The 19974-nt window shown below is 43.4% G+C and overlaps 2 protein-coding genes across 4 annotated transcripts in view; both read left to right on the top strand.

Moving 5' to 3' along the window:
- TXNDC16 (thioredoxin domain containing 16) overlaps positions 1-19974 on the top strand; it is a 171013-nt gene that overhangs the window by 39724 nt on the left and 111315 nt on the right. For all 3 annotated transcript variants that reach the window (XM_073609963.1, XM_073609964.1, XM_073609965.1), the window contains exons 8-9: positions 300-390; positions 16156-16312. In XM_073609963.1, the coding sequence (XP_073466064.1) occupies positions 300-390; positions 16156-16312 (248 nt within the window). The remainder of the gene's footprint in view (positions 1-299; positions 391-16155; positions 16313-19974) is intronic.
- LOC141117235 (uncharacterized) lies at positions 10250-11868 on the top strand. Its single transcript, XM_073609969.1, has 2 exons — positions 10250-10585; positions 11017-11868. Exons 1-2 carry the CDS (start codon positions 10308-10310, stop codon positions 11402-11404), a joined length of 666 nt encoding a protein of 221 aa, XP_073466070.1. The 5' UTR covers positions 10250-10307; the 3' UTR covers positions 11405-11868.

Here is a 19974-nt window from a genome sequence, read left to right as displayed (position 1 = left end):
TCCTTTTTTTTTTTTTGTACCAGCTTTATTTGAAGTGTACAAAATGTACCCTTCATTCACTGCAATATCAGGCAGTGCGATACGCTGTGCTGCCTGACATTGCAGTGCTATTCAGGTCTGTGTACTGCGATTAAATGCAGCATGTCTGAATTTTATCGCAGCAGGCTGTGTTGCAGTGTGAATGTGTCACATAGTTTCCTGTGTGTCCCTGTGGTGACAGGCGTTTTACCATGCGGTATAATATCTGTCACCTCAGATAGTGTGACTTGGTCCTTATTGTTCATCTGTTCTTCTTTCAGAGCATCGGTCAGTGATGGAAGCAGTTTTCATACACGGGTCAACGCACCAATTTGTTCTGACTACAGAATCCAGTTTATTGAAGAGTATGAGGTATGTACATTATAGTAATGTGATGCCGCGTACACACGATCGGATTTTCCGACAACAAATGTTGGATGTGAGCTTGTTGGCGGAAAGTCCGACCACGTGTATGCGCGGCATGTTGGCTAGCATGTTCTCAAATTTTCCGCCAACAAATGTGTGTTGTCGGATTTTCCGAGTGTGTGTACACAAGTCCGTCGGACAAAAGTCCAAAGTACAAACACGCATACTCGGAAGCAGAAGTGGTCGGTCTTGTAAACTGGCATTCGTAATGGAGACTTAACATTAGTGACGTGGCAGATTATGAAATCTCCAAATACAGCGCACATTCTCTTCTTCTTTAATGGGATAATAATGAAGCTGCTTTGCTGGTGATACTGATGGCGTTATTGCAAACAAATTTTCAAAGGCTTTTATTTTCTAGTAATATCAAGAATAATATTATTATGTTTTTGTTTTTTTTAATTTGTGCATTAAAAAAAAAAAAAATTAGACATGCTATCTGCCAATAGAGATTAACCAAAAAGTGCATTCTATGCATCCAAAAATATAGAAAATATACCAAATCAAATCATTATTATTCAACCAAAAAATAATGTCAAAGCAATAACTCCAAGGCCAATAATAAATAACACGTTATCTCCTCCGATTCCGCAACATGTCTGGTTGACGAACAGCTGATCAGAAACAAACTGAAAAGTACAAAATGAAAAACACGAAAAGAAAAGTGCGAATTAACACTCACCAAACTTTTACTAACATGAAACTAGTAGAAGGAGCCCAAAGGGTGGCGCTAAAGAGCTGAAAAACCACCTAGTATGTCAATACGTTCGTAATTGTTGGCCAACATTTGTGTGACCGTGTGTATGCAAGACAAGTTTGAGCCAACACCCTTCGAACAAAATTCCACGGTTTTGTTGTCAGAAAGTCCGATCGTGTGTACAGGGCTTAAGTGTTGAGCGAAATTTCAAGTTTTTCACTGAAAATTTAGATAATTATCATTGGATTTTTTTTTAGATTGAGCCAAATTAAAGCTGAACTCCAGCCTTCCCCTGTTTTGCACAGTTCTGCAGGCTCCTCTGTGCTGAAAATGCTTACTCTGATTTAACTGCACACTGTGAGCTTCTCACAATGGGAATTAGAAGCTGCAACCAGACAGATAGAGCCAGTCTCATTTCCTGTCTGGAAGACATCCAGCATCATCTATCCTGATTGTTCCTGGCCCATCGCTTTCATTTACTGAATTTCAGTTTTTTAAATTATGGAGGCTCATCATCACATGTGGGTGTTATTTAGGGTGGTCTGCATGTACAGTAAATACAGCCTTTCCAACTGACACCCACCCATTAATTTTGATATTTGCATAATTCCTGTTAAGTGGCAGCCCATGCCATGCTTATATCAGCGTATAAAAAAAAAGGCAGACTAGCAGAGCTGCCTGAGGACCATGAATATGAGCCACCCGGGTATGGTTACTAATGCAAGAAACTGCAAAATTGTCTAAAAAAAAAATATCAAATTTTATTGCTAAAAATAATCCAAATCATAACAATATAATGAAAAAATAAGAAACCACCCACCATCACCAGTAAAAAAGACAACGTTGTCTAATATTCACAGAAACTGCGCCGGGCGCCACACTCACATGTACACAGTTCAGACATGTCCAATAAAGCTAAAGACTGGGAAGAACAGTGTATACACAAAACCACCTGACGTGACTCTGAGATATGGCAGTATGGCAAAGACAGAACCATAGGGAATAAGGCCCGAGGACACATTCAACTAGTCATCATGGAGCTGATAAATTGTCCGTAAATGCCGCAGCGCCAATATCAAGAGTGTACATAAAAACCTAAGTGGGGAATGCACCACAGAGGTAGGGTACACTAAAACAGTCCAGGGGAGGATATCCTAAACAAGCTGAACCATAATGGCTATATTGCTGAGTGGATGGGTCCCCATTGGACATTACTGACGACACACATATTCAGTGGACTAGGCTATTGTCCCAATCTGGAAGGTCGTGATATTTACATGTAGGAAAAATCCTGTGTGATAGGAAGAAACCATGGAACAGTGTGCAAACTGTGCTATGCAGCAGATGATTCAGGTAGCAAGCATAGAGTAAGCCGGCCCATCCATTAAGGGAGCATGGGCGCCGCCCCCCCTTTGTCCATCGCCGCCTCCCCTATCCATGTGTCCGGCCCCTTTTAGGACACCGACGCATGGATTCCAATGTTTTTCTTGAAGCACCGATTAGAGCCAGAGGCTCTAATCGGCGTCAATATAGGGTGGGCTCGGGTCGCAATGAGAGTGCGCTCCAAGCCCACCCAGGTGTAATACAACAGTGAATCGATAACACTGATCCTCCTCCCAGCCAATCAGGAAGCGGGTTTTGACACCGCTCACCCAATTGGCTGAAAGGACATGTGATCCTATTGGACACCTAGGAGGAGGGGAGGAGCTGGAAGCCGCCATGGAGAAGATGACTCACAGCGGAGCCGCTGCACGGCACTGCCTACCACCCGCCCCGATGGGGTAAGTGCTGGACCAACTGGCAAACAGAGGCTGGATTTAGACTGTGTTATTACAGGTTGCTCTACTGGCCATTCACTTTGCCTCTGCTCCTTATCAAACAGGTGCCTTTTCTGCTGCTTCCTACGCTGCATACCTACATGCCAGTTGCTGCTTAATCTATGCTTGCTACCTGAATCATTTGCTGCATAGCACAGTTTGCACACTGTTCCATGGTTTCTTTCTATCACACAGGATTTTTCCTTCATGTAAATATCACGACCTTCCAGATTAGGACAATAGCCTAGTCCACTGAATATGTGTGTCGTCAGTAATGTCTAATGGGGACCCATCCACTCAGCAATATAGCCATTATGGTTCAGCTTGTTTAGGATATCCTCCCCTGGACTGTTTCAGTGTACCCTACCTCTGTAGTGCATTCCCCACTTAGGTTTTTTTATGTACACTCTTGATATTGGCGCTGCGGCATTTACGGACAATTTATCAGCTCCATGATGACTAGTTGAATGTGTCCTCGGGCCTTACTCCCTATGGTTCTGTCTTTGCCATACTGCCATATCTCAGAGTCCCGTCAGGTGGTTTTGTGTATACACTGTTTTTCCCAGTCTATTGCTATCTTTAGCTTTATTGGATAGGTCTGAACTGTGTACATGTGAGCGTGCTGCCCGGCGCAATTGTGAATATTAGACAATGTTGTCTTTTTTTACTGGCGATGGTGGGTGGTTTCTCTTTTTCCATTATATTGTTATGATTTATATTGTTATGATTTGGATTGTTTCTACCACTAAAATGGCTCATATTCATGGTCCTTAGGCAGCTCTGCTAGTCTGCCTTTTTTTTTTTTTTTTAATGCATTGTTTTTTCAGCCATAGAGCCCCACTTTTTTATTATAGTGAGTGGGTAGGTTACCTGGGGTTTCATGCTGAGCCTCATTATTTTGTAATTTCCCATTTTTTTTTGTTTTTTCTATTACATGCTTATATCAGGACTCAGGGCTCTAGAGAGGAGTACAAAGGTAGGGTGCTGTGATGTTTTCAGGAAGCTATATACAGCTTGGTGGCCCCTACCATAACCATGATCTGTCTGCAGATCTGCAATACTCACCACCTCTCTGATGTAGGCCACTGCAGTAATTCCTTACGTGTTTCTGGGGTTCAGAAATCCCCCTTTCATCAGGGCTTACATAGTATGTGACCTCAAAATTGTCTGTTTACAATAGGATATTGATCATGTTTAAATATACAGTCAGGTATCAGGTAATATCACCAGCATATTGTGTAGCTGATTATTATTATTATTATTATTATTATACAGGATTTATATATCGCCAACAGTTTGTGCAGTGCTTTACAACATGAGGGTATACATTACAGTTACATTACAATTTGGTACAAGAGGAATCAGAGGGCCCTGATACCTGATTCCGTATATATAAATGGCATCAATATCCTATTGAGTCCAGACATTTTACATTCTATATTCGCCCTGATGAAGGGGGATTGTCTGAACCTCAGAAACACGTTGGCTCCCTTTTTTGCCAATGATTTCAATAAAACTTTTCTGGACTCTGTAATCTTTTGTGTGCTGCATTCACTGCTTTCTACAAACGTTAGTTTCATGATAACGAATATAACCCTTGTAATTAATTGAAGAATGTCTGCTAGAGTGGGGCTTTAAGGTACATTGAACAAGCTTTCTGACTTTAGCACAGATGCAGTATCTGCTAAATAGTATTTGCAGGTCACTGAAAGGTTGCCCTTTTGCTCAAAGTTGCTCTTTTCCCTGTGTGTGTTCCACTGTTGTCCAGCAGAGGTCATGCTTGCTTCATCCTAAAATAAAAATCATAATCTGAAGCAAACAAATGGAGCTGGTTAAAAGATTTGAGTTTAAAGTTCATAACTTTTTTACATCTTTCACTTGTTTTTGAGACGTTTTTAACCAATTAATCACATTTTGTTGCATGCGTTTTCCACGGAGAAAGAGTGTCTCCTGAATTGTAATGCATAGAAAGCTAAAAAATAAATTATATTAAAAAGCGCTAATGCCAAACCCCCAATTAAAAAAAGATAAAAAAATGGAAATGACATTTTATTCTAGTTTTAAAGTCATAGCAGCTGGGTTGGTGTTTAAAGCCGTATTAAATCCAAAAACCAAAATGTAATATATTACAGCTAATCTCTAAATGTGGTGGCTGCATTCGATTTCTTTTTTTTTTTTTTTTTCTTTTTTTTTAGGTTTTTTCCCTTTATTCTCACCTTGTGATCTGGCCAGTAACACACTTCCCATCTTAGGGTGTCTCCACTCTGAATGGATGAGACCTTTGGACAGCAGCATTGCCAATTTGGGGGGAGGGTAGTGCTAGACTAGCAGATTTAGATGGACTTATGCCGTGTACACACGGGCGGACTTTTCGGCATCAAAGGTCCGACAGTCTTTCCGACTTTTTTTACGGACTTCCGACGGACTTTCGAACGAACAGACTTGCCTACACACGATCACACCAAAGTTCGACGGATTCGTACGTGATGATGTACGACCAGACTAAAATAAGGAAGTTGATAGCCAATAGCTGCCCTAGTGTCGGTTTTCGTCCGTTGGACTAGCATACAGACGAGCAGATTTTTTGACCGGACTCAAGTCCGTCGGAAAGATTTGAAACATGTTCCAAATCTAAAGTCCGCTGCAGGTCCGATGAAGCCTTAGCTTAACTGTCATTGTTTTCTGGACAGCTTGGTCTGCTAAACAAAGTCGAAAGATAACAGACTTACTGGCAGGATGAACAGGTTAAAATAAAGAAACAAAAAATAAAACGAATGCAGCTACCACATGTAAGAATTAGTAAGCTACAATATGATACATTTTTGTTTAAGGGCCGATTCCCACTGCTGCGATGCGGGAACGCTGCGTATCTACTGTGGTTCCCGCACCGCATGTCTCCCGGTGGCAGTTCACACAGCCCTATGTGAACTGGTGAGAGTGTCAGGTAAAAGTTATTGATGCCCCCAAATCAGTTCGCATATCGCAGTGCGTCTGCAAACTCGGACAGGAATCGGATCGCATGGTATGAACACCCATGCGATCCGATTCTGCTGCGGACCAAAAAAAAGGGTCCTTTACGAGTTTGGTCCAAATGCGATGTGAATTCAGCCATACTATCTGTATGGCTGAAATCGCATTGCACAGAGATCGGATGTGATGTGCAGTGCGGTGCGAATCACATCCGATCTCGGACATCGCAGCAGTGGGAACCTAGCCTGAAGGATAAGTTCACCTTTGGAACATGTTACATGTTACATGTTCCACCTGCACGGCCATGTGGGGCTTCGCCCAATGGCCCACATCATTCATTCACAGAGTTCAGTGAATGAATAAACCGCAAGTAGTGGCTTGTAGTTCTCTATGAACTGCAAGAACAATGGTGAGCGCTCTCGTGGTTCATTGCTTCCTCCTGGATTTAGCAACTGTCTGCCTATGCAGGACATACAAGCAGACAGTTATCTGAGAGCCTGCAGGATCCTGGCATTGCACCCGCGTTCTGCTGATCATGGGTGCAATGCTTTACAGACTACAATATAAAAAAATAATAAATGCAAGTTTTTTTACCTGCAAAGTCATGTGAATTTATTATTTGTTTTAATAAAAGGTGAACTTTTCCATTAATGCTGCTTTAGCGAGCACTTTAGCACAGCACACTTGCCTACAGTACTGTGATTTTCATGCTTTTCTGTCTGCCTACAGTACGTGTGTTTTTAAAGTGGTTATAAAGCCTCAAGGTTTTTCAGCTTAAAGCGGAGCTCCAGTTAGTTTTTTTTTTTTTCTCAAAAGCCCTCCTGTGATAGTCGCAGCATATCTAATGCAATTATGCTGTATATGTAATAGTTTCAGTTAACTTCCCTACCCGGCCATAGTAATATGACGTCCACAGATGGGATCTCCCATCCTGGGTGGACGTCATATGACGGCCTGGGCTTCCCGGCCGCATAGGGGGCGCGCGCGCCGCGTTGCTTGGGACCCGATGCGTGTGCCCGGCGGCCGCAATGTCCGCCGGGCACCCGCGGTTGCCCGTTAACCGGGTCGTACCCTGGATCTGTGTGTGTAAACACACAGATCCACGTCCTGTCAGGTGAGAGGAGAGCGATCTGTGTTCCCAGTACAGCGGAAAAATGATCGGTCTTCTCCCCTTGTACGTCCCCGCCCCCTACAGTTAGAATCGCTCCCTTAGGAAACATATGTAACCCCTTGTGTCCCCTTAGTGGTTAACCCCTTCACTGCCTGTCACATTTATACAGTAATCAATGCAATTTTATAGCATTGATCGCTGTATAAATGTGAATGGTCCCAAAAACTGTGTCAAAAGTGTCCGATGTGTCCGCCATAATGTCGCAGTCACGAAAAAAAATTGCAATCGCCGCTATTACTAGTAAAAAAAAAAAAAATAAATAATTTTTTTTTAAAAATGCCATAAATGTATCCCGTATTTTGTAGACGCTATAACTTTTGCGCAAACCAATCAATATACGCTTATTGCGATTTTTTTAACCAAAAATACGTAGAAGAATACGTATCAGCCGAAACTGAGGAAAAAATTCGTTTTTTTTTTTAAAAATTGGGATATTTATTATAACAACAAGTAAAAAATATTGTGTTTTTTTTCAAAATTGTCGCTCTTCTTTTGTTTATAGCGCAAAAAATAAAAACCGCAGAGGTGATCAAATACCACCAAAAGAAAGCTCTATTTGTGGGGAAAAAAGGACGTCAATTTTGTTTGGGTACAACGTCGCACGACCGCGCAATTGTCGTTTAAAGTGCGACAGCGCTGAAAACTAAAAATTGGTCTGGGAAGGAAGGGGGTGAAAATGCCCTGTATTGAACCGGTTAAAGGAGAAGTCAAGCCTGAGCTCTTTTGGCTGGGCTTCTCCTATGGGTCACAGGAGTGCAATCCCTGTTGCACTACTGTGACCCGTTTTCAGTGGAGAGCGGTCTGAAGTCCACTCTCTGCTGACGTCACTGGAATCAGTCCAGGCACTGCGTCATTGCGACAAAGTCTGGATCCGCCAGGTTCCTGGAGTGATGCTTGTCTCAGCCTCTCAGCGAGCCACTGAGACCCTGAGATGGAATCCCCCCCACAGATCAGCGCTCCAGTGAACATGGAGGAGCAGAGAGGAGAGCTGCTGATTGACAGTCAGCAGCTCTCCTCTCAGGGATCTGGGAGAACCGAGCCATCGGCGATGTTCGATGGCTCAGTTCTCAGTGCAGAGGCGGCGGGGGAGAGATGCAGCATCCACCTAGGTAAGTATAAAAGGGGAAAAAAAATACCATACTTCTCTATTAAGTTATTAAATGTACTCACTGCACCCTCTGTAACATGCAAGCTCCCATCTTCAGTGTGGGCATCTGAAGCCCACTCAGCATTTGTTCCGGGATATGGTGCAGCTGGCTACTCAGCAGCACCTCCCGATCTCACGCCTGCGCAGTGTGTACAAAGCACAGCACACTCGTATTGCAGGATGCCATAGCAATGGTGGCAATGGAGGCAGTTCCCACCCTGTTGTTATGGCAACCTCTTAATCGATTGGCCCATTGACTCACGGGATTGATGACACTTATATCACAGGAGCCAATGGGCGGCAAGATACGAGGTACCTTGCTTTGGCGAGGTACAACAGAAGTGGAGATCTTTAGTAACCCTACAGGTAATATACTTTGAAAAAAAAACAAAAAAAAATTCCTAAAATTAATGTCATTGCGATCAGCAACGCAGAGGGTCAAATTTCAAAAATAGGGTGGAACTCTGCTTTAATGCATTCTAAAGACCCCCCCTTTTTCTTACCTGAGCTCGATCTGATCCAGCGATGTGCATGAGTGCAGTGGCTCCAGCCGCTGTCTCTCTTCTCATTGGACAGATTGATAGCAGCAGGAGCCATTGGCTCCTGCTGCTGTCAGTCAAATCCAGTAAATGCAGGGGGGAGGGGCCGAGTCCCGCTGTCTGTGTCAATAGACGCAGAGACGGGATTCGGGAGCGAGCTCGCACGGGTGCCCCCAGGCAAAGCGGCTTTCCGTGGGGGCACTCGATGATGAGGAGGGACCTGGAGCACCAGCAGGGCATCCCAGAAGAGGAGGATCTGGGCTGCTCTGTGCAGAACGATTGCACAGAGCAGGTAAGTATAGGCGTGTTTACAGCCCCTTTGAGACTCTTGCAGGTCCAGTGTGGTGTATTACCTTAAGGAAGTGTTATTAACACTGCTACTATGCTCACTATCTTACCAAATAGGCAAATAAAGGTAAAATATATGTTATTTATTATAAAATGAATACGATACAGGTTATATCTTATACTTTAGAGTCAAAGCATTCATATGTAAATCATTAAGAGTAAGCATCAATACATCACTAGATATTGTAGCATCACTCTACGTTTCGATTGGGGGACTTCCATCAATCACGAAGAGGAACCGGGAATTCACAGCAAGACACGTCTGTTGCCTTAAGTTGAGTCCCCGGTTCCTCTTTGTGATTGATGGAAGTCCCCCAATCGAAACCTAGTGTGATGCTACAATATCTGGTGATGTATTGATGCTTACTCTTAATGATTTACATATGAATGCTTTGACTCTAAAGTAAAAGATATAACCTGTATCATATTAATTTTATAATAAATAACATATGTTTTATGTATAACATATGTCTAAACATATGTCTAAAGTATAAGATATAATCTGTATCGTATTCATTTTATAATAAATAACATATGTTTTACCTTTAATCCTTATTTGCCTATTTGGTAAGATAGTAAGCATAGTAGCAGTGTTACAGTTTTTCTCCATTGTTTTGGCTCATTTCTTGAAACAGAAATGACATTCTCAAAACAACATGGACAAATCTCCAAACCACTTGGCAATTGTTCACAACTGAATTGAATTTCTCATTCATTTCATCAAAATTGCAAATGTCTCAGTACATGTCTCAATGTCTCAGTACATCTTTCAAATGATTAAGTACAAGTAGCCTACATTTAGCACAATTTCCAAGTGAATAGATCTTGTTGATCTAAACTGATTGTCAATTCTCAGTCTAATGGTTGTTCTCTCCAAAACATGTCAGCATCATTTCATTGTTTAAGTCATCACATGCACAATAGTCTGTTCAATTGTCAAAATTATTCAGGAACATAATACCATGAATACCATATATGAATCTCTTGGAACATTTGATAAAATGATTACAGCAATTGACAGTCAGGTGCAACTAGAACTTGACTAACGAAGGATGAGTTGTAGTTAGTCTCAGCAGTATGTTTAGTTACCTGACAGGTGCTGTCCATGATTGTGAATGCTGCCAAACATGTATATATAGAGCTTGACCATGCAGGACCAGTACAATTTCTGAACATGGAGGCACCTGGCCAAGTAGATGAACAAGGGCAACTGCCTGCTCGAGGAAGAGGAAGAAGAAGAGGAGGAGGAGTAAGGCTGCGTGGTGGTGGAATAGGGGGAAGAGGCCGAGGAGCACGAAGACACCATGCTGTCCCTGATGAAATTCGGGCCACAATTATAGACCATGTCATCAACCATGGCCTCACAATGGCGGAGGCAGGTCGCCGAGTGCAGCCTAATGTGCCTCGCTCTACAGTCTCCTCTATCATCCAAACCTTTCGCAGGGAAAACAGGTATGTAGTCAGTCAATGATGGAATTATATAATGTATAGGACAGGACACTGTGCATAGAGCAACAAATATGTTTATTTACTCATTTATGTATTCATTTAGTGTGTTTGTGTGTGTGTGTGTGTGTGTGTGTGTGTGATAGGCCTACAGTATTACAGTATATTACCTAGTGGGATGTTACGTATGATACTAACAATGACAAGAAAAATATTGTAGAAAATAAACTATGGAATAGTATGGAATAGTTTATTTTCTACAATATTGATGATACAGTTTACAGTAGTATTCCAGTCACTGTGCAGTGATGCATTAGAATTGTGGTAAAGTTACTGTAAGTAAAACAACAATACGATTACATTGGTAACTCATTCTGTATGGAATACATAAGGTATAAATTACGAATGAAGTGTTGTCCTTTGAATTCTATGTCTAGGATTGGACGACAACCTGGCACGGGTGGCCGAAGAAAACTTCTCAATGAACAACAAGAACAAGAGATCTGTAACATGGTGCTTGCAAATAATGCCATCACATTGAGACAGATCCGCACTGAAATCCTACAAGACAATGCCATATTCCAAAATGTCAACTCTATAAGCATCTCCACAATAGCCCGCATATTGAAGAAGCATCAGATGACAATGAAGCAAATTTACAGGGTACCGTTTGAGAGGAACTCTGACAGAGTGAAAGAGCTGCGGTACCAGTATGTACATGTAAGTCAGTCACTGGTTGTCCATCAAGATAACCTTTTTACAATTACCGTAAGCAGTGGTTCCCGAAATGTATTGGTTTCAGTACCCACTTTACCTGATTTCTGAATCCAGGTAATCCAGGTATGAAAGTATTTGATTTACGTATCTGATTTATAAACATTTTGCCTAAAAACTGCAGCTTACTGTATGATGCAATTATCATTATAATCCTTATTTTGAAGAATATAACATATAATACAGTAAGAAAAAGGGTCAAAGAGCTGCAATTACAGTAGTGCCTCCCATGCAAATCTATCTAATACTGTGGGTTTTACTGTGACATTTCAGTAAGTCTACTCGTTGATAATTTTTACCCTCCCCTTTCTGTTAAATACCCCCTGTAGTACCACTTCTTAGGGTACATGTACCCCAGGTTTGGAACCACTGGAATACTGGCCAGTAGTATATTGAACTTGTGTAGAACATAGAACATTCCTATTAGGGTTGTCCTGATACCACTCTTTTAGGACCGAGTACAAGTACCGATACTTTTTTTCAAGTACTCCCCGATACCGATACTTTTTTTTTATTCTTTATTGCAATATGTGTTTTTTTTATTTTTTTTTTTATCAGCCCTGTTGGGGGGCTTTGGTGAGATATCATGGGTCTTACGTAACAGACCTCTGATATCTCCCCCTTGAGACAGAGAAAGAGACCGAGGATAGAGATTCCCCAGTCCCTTTCTCTGTAGCCTCAGCTGCACTGAGAATGAATGGAGAGAAGACAGCGGCTCCTCTCCATTCATAAACTGACACATCGTAATCACAGGAGATTACAATGTTTCATCTATGTGAATGGACAGAGTCAGCTGACTCTGTCCATTCACAAAGGAAGGAGGAGGGGGACGGCGGAACGGAGGGGGACAACGGAGGGGGACAGAGAAGGAGAGGGGAACGGAGGGGACAGCGGAGAGGCACAGCAGAACGGAGGGGACGGCGGAGGGGGACAGAGAAGGAGAGGGAAACGGTGGAACGGAGGGGGACAGCCAGGGGCGTATGGAGGGGGTGGCTAGGGGGGGCTGAAAAAGCCGAACAAGACCCGAAAAAGCCAGAGTCTATGGAATGCTGCATTCCATTGTCAGCCCCGAGCGCCAGCGCCAGGACCGATCTGATTGTGAGTGCGGGCCGAAAGTAGCTGAGTCCCCGAGTGCCATAGCGGCCAAAAGTCCCCGAGTGCCATAGCGGCCGAGTGCGGCCGAAAGTGGCAGAGTGCTGCAGCTCCCACCTTCTGGAGCGGGACGTGTGACGTCCATCTTAGCCTGCAGGCTCCAGAAGGCGGGAACGCTACATTCCCGCTCGGGCGGGAGGCTTTCCTCTCCTCCTCGGCTCCTCTCTGACGGTGACAAGTGACTGACTGCCTGCTGTGACCGCACACCACAGCTGAGGTAGGTCAGACACGCAATGTGTGTATAGTGGTCAGTGTATATAGGTCAGGCAGGTCAGTGTATATAGGTCAGTGTATACAGGTCAGGCAGGTCAGTGTATGTAGGTCAGAGTATATAGGTCAGTGTATACAGGTCAGTGTATGTAGGTCAGTGTATATAGGTCTGTGTATATAGGTCAGGCAGGTCAGTGTATATAGGTCAGTGTATGTAGGTCAGTGTATGTAGGTCAGTGTATGTAGGTCAGTGTCAGGCAGGTGTGTTTACTGGTCAGCATTGATAGGCACTGGTAAGTCACACAACCCCACCACGCAGCCCAAAAAAAAGCCGCGCCACCCCCCCCCCCCCCCCCGGTTTTTGGACTTCGGGCTGAAGCCCCTGGTCTTTTTGCCACCTAGCAACGCCCCTTGGGACAGCGGAGGGGGACAGAGGAACGGAGGGGACATGGAGGAGGATGCAGTGACAGTCAGAGGTGACCGATCACCGCTGTATGTCACTAAAGCCGCTGAAAGCCGCTGGGGGAGAATCTTGTAACTCCCCCAGGCGCCGATCACAGCTGACTTCCAGGTATCGGCGGAAGCATCGGGAGCATTTGCCCGAGTACAAGTACTTGTACTAGTATCGGTATCGGGACAACCCTAATTCCTATGTAACTGTCTGTAACTGTAGTATACGACTCTTCTGTATGACTGATTTGATGTTTTCTTTTTTTACTCTATTGTAGAGAATAATGGCATTGGAAGGAAACGAGACCTCTCACATACTCGTATATGTGGATGAGGCTGGCTTCAACCTGGCCAAGGGCCGAAGACGTGGCCGTAATTTTATTGGCCACCGGGCCACGGTGGATGTCCCAGGCCAGCGAGGGGGCAATATAACTATGTGTGCTGCCATTTCTGAGAATGGTGTGGCCACTCACATCCCCAGTCTTGGCCCATACAATACACAGAAGCTCCTCATCTTCTTGGACCGCCTTCATTTGGATTTGATCCCTGAAAATGAGAGAGGTCTCATAGGGCCTCACCTACCACAATATATAATTGTATGGGACAATGTGAATTTCCACCGTGGCCCGCTTATCAGGGCCTGGTTCACTGCTCATCCAAGGATGGATATGGTGTTCCTACCACCTTACTCTCCTTTCCTCAATCCTATTGAGGAGTTTTTCTCTGCTTGGAGGTGGAGAGTGTATGAACATCGGGCTCAAAATCAGAGGTCCCTGCTCCATGCAATGGATGCTGCCTGTGAGGATATTACAGATCAGTGTAGGGGATGGTTGCGACATTCACGCCGTTTCTTCCCTCGTTGCATCGCAAGGGAGGATATACGCTGCGATGTTGACGAGAATCTGTGGCCAGACAGACAGCAGCGTGTGGATGGGCAGGAGGGTGAGGACGGTGGCCAGTGAAGAGATGTTACAGTAGTTGTGAAACTCCAGCTTTATTTACAGCATTGTAGGCTAAATGTAATTTTCCTTGTTTTTTGTTTGTGTTTATATTTTTGTATATTACTGTATAATAAATTTTCTTTTTACTCTAATGTATGGACTTACTGTAACTTTGTGTGTAAATGATAATGGTTACAATACTGTAAAGTGATTTTTCCTTGGCAGTATGAGTGCAATCTGTGATGTCAAACCTTGGAGGCTACTCTTAGCCTAAAATCTTTTCTTTTTTTTCAGTTTTATACACAATTGTATTCAGTTAGCTAGACAAAAACTGTAATCATTGTCAATGAAGGACTGGGCTAAGACTGAAAGGTGGACATGAGGAATATTGAGGGATATTGAGGGATGAGGGATATTTCAATGGTCCTCTGCCTTAGGCTAGGTTCACACTGCTGCGGTGCGGGAACGCAGCGAATTTACTGCAGGTTCCCGCATCGCACCAACTCGCACGGCAGTTTACACTGCCATATGCGAACTGCTGGGGAGTGTCATACAATGTTAACGACACCCCCAGTTCAGCTCACATATCGCACTGCGAACTGACAATTCGGACATGTATCGGATCGCATAGGTGTGAACACCCATGCGATCCGATTCTGGTCCCAACAAAAAAAAAGGGTCCTGTGCGAGTTTGGACCGAATGCGGTGCGATATATTAGCCATACTATCTGTATGGCTGATATCGCACAGCACAGACATCGCATGTGATGTGAACAGCAGTGCACTGCAAATCACATACGATGTCTGCCACCGCAGCAGTGTGAACCCAGCCTTAGAGACAAAACATCTAAACATTTTGACTTGCAGTGCTTACACAATGCCAAAGGGACTAAGCATTTTGGGGGCACTGACTATTTGAATGAGAAAGAAATTTATTTTTGACACATGAGTGAACTGTTTTGGGAAAGATATGAGCTTTTGAAGGTGAACCATAGTGTTGTGCTGAACCATCCAAGTTATTTTGGCAAAAGCACCAAGAGAGTGGAGAACGTCTGGTCTGTTTCAAGAAATGAGCCAAAGCAATTGAGAAGAATCTTTGCCATTTTGGTAGCACTGACTCTTTATATGGAAAAGGAATATGGTTTTGAAACATGAGTGAACAGTTTTGGGAGAGATATGAGCTTTTGCACGTGAGTTAAAGTGTTGTGCTGAACTGTAAGACTGTTTTGCCAAATGAACTTAGAGTTTTGAGAATGTCATTTCTGTTTCAAGAAATGAGCCAAAACAATGGAGAAAAACTGTAATAACACTTTCTTAAGGTAATACATGTGGTGACAAAGAAGCCAATCAGTTCATGTGCTGACAAAAAAAGCATGCTGATAGCTCTGTATTCATTAATACATACTGTATTTATTGGCGTATAACACTCACTTTTTCACCATGAAAATCAGGTGCAAATAGCACATGCGTGTTATACGCCAATACTTCAATTTTAGCTGCCTCGGAGGGGACAGGGAGGGGGTGGGACGAGCGCCGTCAGATTACATACAGTGAGAATCTTCTGTTTACTTGGCGGCCTCTGTAATAAGAAGTCCCGTCTCCTGGGCTGCCATTGGACTACTGTTCTGTCTATCATAGGAGATTCTCACTGTATGTAATCTGTCGGCGCTCGTCCCACCCCTTCCCTGTATCCTCTAGGCTGCAGATGGGCATCGATCAGTCTGAACTGATGGCATTGGCAAGACTGCTGCATTGAAGGTAATGGTGACGCTGATGCATTGATGGCAATGGTGAGGCTGCTACATTGATGGCAATGGTGAGGCTGCAGATGGGCATTGATCAGGCTGCATTGATGGCAATGGTGAGGCTGCAGATGGGCACTGACCCTTATTTTGCTTCAAAGTTCCTTATTTAAAATTTTTTAAAAGTTTTTTTCCTGAAACTTCCCTCTTAAAATGAATGTGCGTGTTATACGCCGATAAATACGGTAATTTAACTTTTTTCTTTCTGCAAGGTGCTAACTATATTTTGTACGGTTTAAATATATAGCACAGAGGAGCCCAGCCAGGTATCAGCCAAGCTTGTCTTCAACCACTGTAAATCAGCAATGAGTGTGAGCCAGAAATGTCACCAGACGATCATGGACCAACCTCTGACAACCATCAACATCCACCGCTTCCTGAAAGTCATGGGGCTCCCCCTGGTGGTAGGTTTGAGCACAGCACATTATTTATAAGAGGCTCTTTACCCTAGAACATTGTTCCTCAATTCTAGTCCTCAACGTGCACCAACAGGTCATGTTTTCAGGATTTTCCTCAGATGAAACGGCTGTGGTAATTACTAAGGCAGTGAAACTGATCAAATCACCTGTGCAAAATAATGCGTCCTATTATTAAAACTAAAGTGCAGCGCTAAAGAAGAACCACATTGAATGTGCAAAATAAGCATAAAAATGTAGTGTGCAATAGGGCTGGGAGATTTTCTTTAAAAAAAAAAAAATCTTCGATTCTCTTAAAAAAAACTCGATTCACGATTCGAATCGAGTTTTTTTTTTTTTTTTGGAAACCGCGACGGTCCCGAGGCGCTGCGGGCATGAGCTTTTAGGCGAGGCCGCGGCTTCGGCCTAGTCCGCGGCTACGGCCGGAAGCCGCGGACTAGGCCGAAGCTGCGGCCTCGCCTAAAAACTCCTTGCCCGCAGCTCTTCAGGCCCGGCGCGGTGTCCTCGCCGGTCCGGAGGCACTGCGGGCATGAGTTTTTAGGCGAGGCGAGGCCGCGGCTTCTGCCTAGTCCGCGGCGTCCGCCCGTAGCCGCGGACTAGGCCGAAGCCGCGACCTCGCCTAAAAACTCATGCCCGCAGCGCCTCGGGACCGGCGCGGTGAAAAAAAAAAATCTAAAAAAATCGATTTGCTTAAATTTTGAATCGATTTGACCTCTCAACTCGATTCAAGATTTAAATCGATTTTTTTCCCAGCCCTAGTGTGCAATAAAGCAAATAAATCAATACAATACAGTGTACAAATAAGCAAATAAATAATTATATACTCAATTATGTGTAATGCCACATACACACGGCCGGACTTTCCGACAGAAAAAGTCCGATGGGAGCTTTTGGTTGGACATTCCGACTGTGTGTATGCCCCATCGGACTTTTTCTGTCGGCATTTCCGACGGACTCAGATATAGAACATGTTCTAAATCTTTCCGTTGGAAATGCCGACGGAGTTTAGCCCGTTTGCAAGTCCGCTCGTGTGTACCCGGCATAAGAGGTAATGTTACCACATGAATAAATAAAGTGCATGGTGTCAAAAATGAATACTGAAAGTCCACATATGGAAAATTATAAGTGAGGCAGCCACTGTGTGTCAAGACAGTCCAAATAAAAAAGGTTGGAAGTAGAATCAATTCTGCACGAATAGAGATTGACCACTGTCCACTAAAGGAGTCACCAGGGAATGTGCATCCGCCACACAGAGAGGAGAGTAAACACACTTACCAGAATGCGTGTACTCTATTGCCAGCGGCAAAGAGTCAAACAGGCAAAAGGATGGAACCGGTAAATGATGATCCAGATAGCAGTCACTGGAGATCTGTCACCACGATATTCCACAGCATCCAGCCCCGAAGTTGGATCTTGGACTCCACAGTTCATAAAAAACAACAAAGGCCTCCACATAGCGTAAAACCATTACTCGCAAATTTTATTAAAGGTAGAAGACTTATATCAAGTCTGACGTTACAGGCACATCAATAAAATCATAGTGTGATCACATAGGAAATCTGGACAGTGCAATAACATGGAGCAGGCTCAATTCACCCATCATGTGGGGTATGAGTCAGCCCCCATGTATTGCGCATATATATCGAAATAGACTCTTATTATTCAATTACCTTAATCGTGTACAGTGTCGGCCCGCACACAGTGCTGGTACAGAAATGAATCCATCATGGCGTCTGGCATGCGTTCCATGCCTCAATGTGAGTATCAATATGCGGGAAGGCACTGACGACATGGCGCCCAACATGCGATCTACGCCTCGATATGGCTACAACAATGCGACCCAAAGCCGCAATCTCTCGATGACACGGCCAGGTACACATGCGCAGAAAGCCTACTGCATACCAAAGCCGCAATCAACTGACAACATAGAGTAACCTACGTAAGCAGCTCAATTAGCCAATCAGATCTATGGATTCACATGCTGGGAACCAAGCCTCCGCATGATTTACTCAAAACAAATACGTTTATACCATACACAAATCAAGAACTTATTATATCCGTAAGAATACATAAATTAAATATAATGATTAAAAAAATGGTCTCCCACAAAATTAATATAGCAAAAATGCCCACTCGAAAATGGAAAATAGTGAATAAAAACGGCTGTATATATACAATTAAAAAGAAAGGGTTATAAATGTAAAAATGTGTATACCCTCATTGAAAATATCTACAATGAGCTAGAATCTACTCTCAAGCAACATTAATGAAGGCATTATTGTCCCAGTCGACATTCATGCCATATGGCGAATAAGACTTCAGCTCATAAATCCAAAAAGTTTCTAGGCATGAGACACCTCTTGTGTTGGAACCACCCCTCCAATGGGGTATGAACTATCTATGATAAACTGAGTACCAGTAGGGTGCTTAATATGAAAACGAAGTTAGTGTTTAGGGACACTATGGTTGGTCTGACCCTTTTTGATATTGGCTCATTCACTCTACCGGAGTGTGAATTGAGCCTGCTCCATATTATTGCTCTGTCTGTATTTTTCCTATGTGATCACGCTATGATTTTATTGATGTGCCTGCAACGTTCAACTTGTAAGTATGTAAGTTTTCTACCTTCCATCCTTTTGCCTGTTTGACTCTGGTAAGCATGTTTACTCTCCTCTCTGTGTGGCGGATGCACATTCCCGGGTGACTCCTTTAGTGGACAGTGGTCAATCTCTATTCATGCAGAATTGATTCTACTTCCAACCTTTTTTATTTGGACTGTGTTGACACACAGTGGCTGCCTCACTTATATTTTTCCATATGTGGACTTTTCAGTATTTATTTTTGACACCATGCACTTTAATTCAGGTGCTAACATTACCTCTTACGAGGGATCGACCAATATCGTTTTTTCAGTGCCAATGACGATATTACCATCCACCTCTCAGGCCTATAGCCGATATTTTGTGCCGATATTCTGTACACTTATACATTTATTTATTTTTTTATCACTGTTATTGCTGTCACAAGGAATGTAAACATCCCTTGTGACAGTAATAGGTAGTGACAGGTCCTCTTTATGGAAGGATACGGGGTCTTTAAGACCCCAAACCCCTCCTCTACACTTGAAAGTATTCAAAACGTCAAGATCAGCATTTTGAAAACATTATTTTTAAAAATTTGGCGCCCTTAAGATGCCAGTAATCTGGGAAGTGATGTCATGACATCGCTTCTGAGTAACATGATCCGAGACCCGAATGAAGCTTCGTGTTTTGTTCGGGTTTTCGGCCAGCTGGGGGACGTGCCGGCTGGTTGCTCGGGCCTCCCGATTGGACGGGAGAGCCCGGGCGAGCAGCGGAAGGTGGTGTGGGGGGGGGGGGGCGTCCCCTCCCGCTGCTTGTATTAACAGCTGAGTGGCTGCTGAGCTGCATTGGTTGTTATTACAATAAAGCCGACCATCTGCTCTAAAGAACGGTACCGACCTTGAAGCAATATCAGTCAGTTTTGTGACTTATGCCGATACTTCTAAAAAATAGTGAATATCGGCTGCACTGATAATCGGTCGATCCCTACCTCTTACACATAATTGAGTATATATTTATTAATTTGCTTATTTGTACACTGTATTGTATTTATTTATTTTCTTTATTGCA

The sequence above is a fragment of the Aquarana catesbeiana genome, linkage group LG13, assembly GCF_042186555.1.
Source record: "Aquarana catesbeiana isolate 2022-GZ linkage group LG13, ASM4218655v1, whole genome shotgun sequence".
In the NCBI taxonomy this organism is placed as follows: Eukaryota; Metazoa; Chordata; class Amphibia; order Anura; family Ranidae; genus Aquarana; species Aquarana catesbeiana.
This window is presented reverse-complemented; position numbering and strand designations above follow the sequence as displayed.